The sequence below is a fragment of the Notothenia coriiceps genome, unplaced genomic scaffold (assembly GCF_000735185.1).
Source record: "Notothenia coriiceps isolate Sejong01 unplaced genomic scaffold, NC01 NC01_scaffold00030035, whole genome shotgun sequence".
In the NCBI taxonomy this organism is placed as follows: domain Eukaryota; kingdom Metazoa; phylum Chordata; class Actinopteri; order Perciformes; family Nototheniidae; genus Notothenia; species Notothenia coriiceps.
Genome location: NW_011362736.1, coordinates 11,509 through 15,073, shown reverse-complemented (window position 1 = coordinate 15,073; position 3,565 = coordinate 11,509). Strand labels below are relative to the sequence as shown.

Genomic DNA, 3,565 nt, shown 5'->3' with positions numbered 1-3,565 from the left:
TTATTTGCTGATTTGTGTGATATTTATCCTCCAATGCAAGAGAGAGAACACAACTGCCAAGGCTTCATCAAGGGGTTTTATTGTCACACTTGTACACAGATCTGAATACAAAGTTAAATGTAGTCGCTGCATAACCCATCCTGGTATAGGGGGGTGTTTCAAGGACTCAGTCCCCAGAGGCATTGAGCTTGTTGAGTCAGTACTGAGACGTCAATCAGTGACAGTTCTCCAACAGCTAATATTTAGGGCCACACACAGCACTTGCAGCCAATGTCGAAGACAGTCCCAGCACCACAGTTACTCAGGTAGGTTCTGCCTCCTGCACATGTGTAGTATGCGCTTCTGTCAGCAGGGTGGGCGTAGATGCCGTCAGCCTTGTCTTTGCAGAAGCCGCGTCCTGGGATGGGGACGGTGGTCGTGGTGGATGGAGCGGGGGTGGTTCCACTGGGTTTCCCGGTTGTTGTGAAGGTCACAACAGGTTTGGAGGTCGTGGCTGATGCTGTGGTAGTGACAGCAGGTCTCTTGGTTGTGGTTGTTGGACGTGGAGGCATCTCTGTGTGAGGTGTAAGAAAGAGAAATACATAATTTTAACATTTGTAAGAAAATGACTTGTATGAAGGGTTGGTTTGACAAGCTAGGAACATATTGGCTAAAAATAAAAAGTTGAGTATCATAACTTACCATTATCAATGAGTTTGCGTAGATGGTACAGCAGAGGATGGCTTCCCTCTCCACAGAACTCTCCTTTAAAGTCATCCAAATCCAAAGCCCATACAAAGGCACCACCAAACTTCATGTCCCTCATGTACTGGACCTGTGGATCAACAAGAAGACAAGTCAACCAAAATATTCAGTAGGAATCAATTTATCTGTTGAATTTCACCATGCGGACAACCCTAAATCTGTAATCCCTGGTTCATACCTTGGTCTCATAGCTCTCCCTGTTGTCGAATCCCACCCACTCATTGTTCTTGGTGGCATAGGGAACTTTCTGGTCATCAATCCACTGAATGGTGGTGCCCTTCAGGAAGGTGCAGACCTGAAAGATCAAAATGCCATTGGATTATTCCATGTTCCATCCATTCTACCTGTGTTAGCATGCAGTATTTCTTATTGTTCAGACCGGACCTCAAAGTAGGCCCAGAATCCAGCTTCACGTGTGTATGGTCCGGCTGATGCAGGGCCAATAGCTGGAGCTCCAGCACCAGTGCTTGATGTTGTCAGACGGAAGGTACGACCGTAGGCAGCGAATCCCATCATCAGCTTCTCCACTGGGGTGCCGTTGTCTCTCCAGTACTTCATGGCATAGTCCTGAAATAGAAAGGGAGGGAAGATAACAGACACAATGCTTGAAATTCTTCATGCAGACAACCGACAGTGATTGTCTCATATCAAAAGGTTATCCAAGGGATTTTTTATTGGACTTCCATAAAGTTGATAGTACATTTCCGGTCCACTTATCCTTTTAGTCGACTCAAAAGTGCAGGATCATACATTTTATTAACTTCATGATATTTTTGTACATTCTACTCTCCAAGATGAGATACGCGAATGACAACGGTATGAAATCATCCTACTAATATTGTCAGAGGGCCTCAGTTGTGGCTTAGTTGTATCTATTAGCAGACATTCATGTGTACAATTGGTTTGGTTACACTAAAAGAGTATTGCATTGCAATTTGATGTATGTATTCCTGCATCGTGTGTGCCATATAATGTCTTCCACTAATGCCGAGAAAACTGCATCTCTTACAGTGTTGAAGTAGATGAGGTCCCCACTGTCGTGGGAGCCGCGGTACAGGGGGCTGTTGTGTCCAGTGGATCGCTCCCAAGCTCCGTGGAAGTCATAGGTCATCACATTGATGAAGTCCAGATGCCTGAAAATCATATGAAATACTGATAAAGTCCCCATCCTACTATCTTTAAATAATTTTAAATAATAAAACTGAAAAAATTAAATAATAACAATCTGCAGTACTTGGCAATTTCAGCGATCTCATATCCAGCATCGATGGTTCCCTTCCCGGCAGACACTGCAGCAGTCACCATGAGCTGAGGGTTGCCGGTGGCCTTGGCCTCAGCAGCGTACGCTTTAACAAGTTCCTGAAAAAAACCCATTAATAAGACGCTCATAAATATATGATGTTGTCAATGGGATATGTGCGTTAGAGCCAGTTATGGTAAAAATATGTCGACAAACAGATTTGAACCGTTAAATTAGATTATCCTACACTTAGTAAAAGAAAGAATGACGTTCAAGGCTGTTCATTTTATTGGAGTTTTGCGTATTTTGTTTTGATTTGTTTGACTATAGAAAAGGCCTATTTTCTTTGTTGAATGTGTGTGAAAATATTATTATTTTATTTTAATTAAATACAAGTCGCACATCATCAGCACATCATCAGCACATCATCGGAAGGCAAATAAATAATCAAAATTGTAAACAAAATATATAAATTAATAAGATAACACATTAGAGATGTCTGTTCAAGGCTTCAAGTGGCTTGATGGAAACAGAGGAAGGAACCTGCGACCATATGTTTCCAATGGCTCAAAACACTAGGACCCACCTTGCAGAGCAGACTGAACCTCATCTTGTCCACTGGAGGACTTCCACGAGATCCAGGGTACTCCCAGTCCAGATCCAGACCATCAAAGCCTCCAGTCCTCAGGAATTTGATAGAAGACTGGATGAACGTCTGACGGTTGGCTGGAGTGGACACCATGATGGAGAACCTGAGGAAATGTGTTCAACATTAAATAAACTTTAGACCATTGTCCTAAAAAACTGAACAACTATTGATCAGAAGTATAGCATATCTCTTGTCAACGTTCTTTTCTTGATCTATTGTATATTTTCATTTCCTGATGAAGAAGCAATGAAGGAACACTTACTGAGTTGAGCCAAAGTTCCATCCACCAACAGCCAGTAGGGTCTTCAGACCAGGGTTCCTTTAACACATAGATGCAGAATACTTGAGTTGACAAAGGCCTGTTTATCATAGAGAAATGGGACATTATAATTTTAACAAATGCAGATTGAAGTACAAGTTGCAGGAACTAGGGATTTTATATCATATAGTGGAAAGACAAACTCTTACTTGCTCTTCAGGCCATTGAAGGTCTTGTACAGGACATCGTCATTCCATTCATAGGTAGTCAACTCGTTTTTGTTGTTGATGATTGAGAAAGCATAAATCAGATGGGTGCACAGGAAGGGATCCACATTTTGGGGCAGGTATTTCCCAGTCCCGGGTCTGTACTGGGACCAGTTAGTGAAATAGCATACCATCTTGGAGGCAGTTGCTGGAGATCAGTAAAAGCAAATCTGTGGTCAGCCTTGCAAGAAATTATTAATATTTTCTGACATTTCAGACACATAATACCAATGAGACCAATATCACGAGAGTGACTTACCCAGTTGGCACATCAGCAGGCACACGCCTATAGAGAGGTGACCATGAAACAATGATAGGCTTAATGTATCATATTATTAAGAACCATGATAATGTGAAGAACTGAGACCTGATGATTGATTACCTGCTAAAAGAGTGAGCCTCGTCAT

The 3,565-nt window shown here is 42.2% G+C and overlaps 1 protein-coding gene across 1 annotated transcript; it reads right to left on the bottom strand.

Annotated features, from left to right (window-relative positions):
- Positions 1-242: 242 nt before the first annotated feature.
- Positions 243-3,565, bottom strand: LOC104959214 (acidic mammalian chitinase-like). The gene is made up of 12 exons (XM_010787082.1): positions 3,541-3,565; positions 3,418-3,444; positions 3,102-3,306; positions 2,896-2,952; positions 2,571-2,736; positions 1,979-2,103; positions 1,754-1,877; positions 1,129-1,311; positions 923-1,039; positions 682-814; positions 499-553; positions 243-438 (listed from the first exon to the last, which is right to left on the bottom strand). The coding sequence occupies exons 1-12, from the start codon at positions 3,563-3,565 to the stop codon at positions 243-245; spliced, it is 1,413 nt and encodes a 470-aa protein (XP_010785384.1).

What these genes read in the sequence shown, in the direction of transcription:
- LOC104959214 (XM_010787082.1), bottom strand. Translation starts at nt 3,565, where the DNA reads ATGACGAGGCTCACTCTTTTAGCAG. An exon ending in CCTGCTGATGTGCCAACTGG is followed by an intron (nt 3,307 to 3,417) that starts GTAAGTCACTCT and finishes ACTGATCTCCAG; the next exon opens with CAACTGCCTCCAAGATGGTA. An exon ending in TGGAACTTTGGCTCAACTCA is followed by an intron (nt 2,737 to 2,895) that starts GTAAGTGTTCCT and finishes ACATTTCCTCAG; the next exon opens with GTTCTCCATCATGGTGTCCA.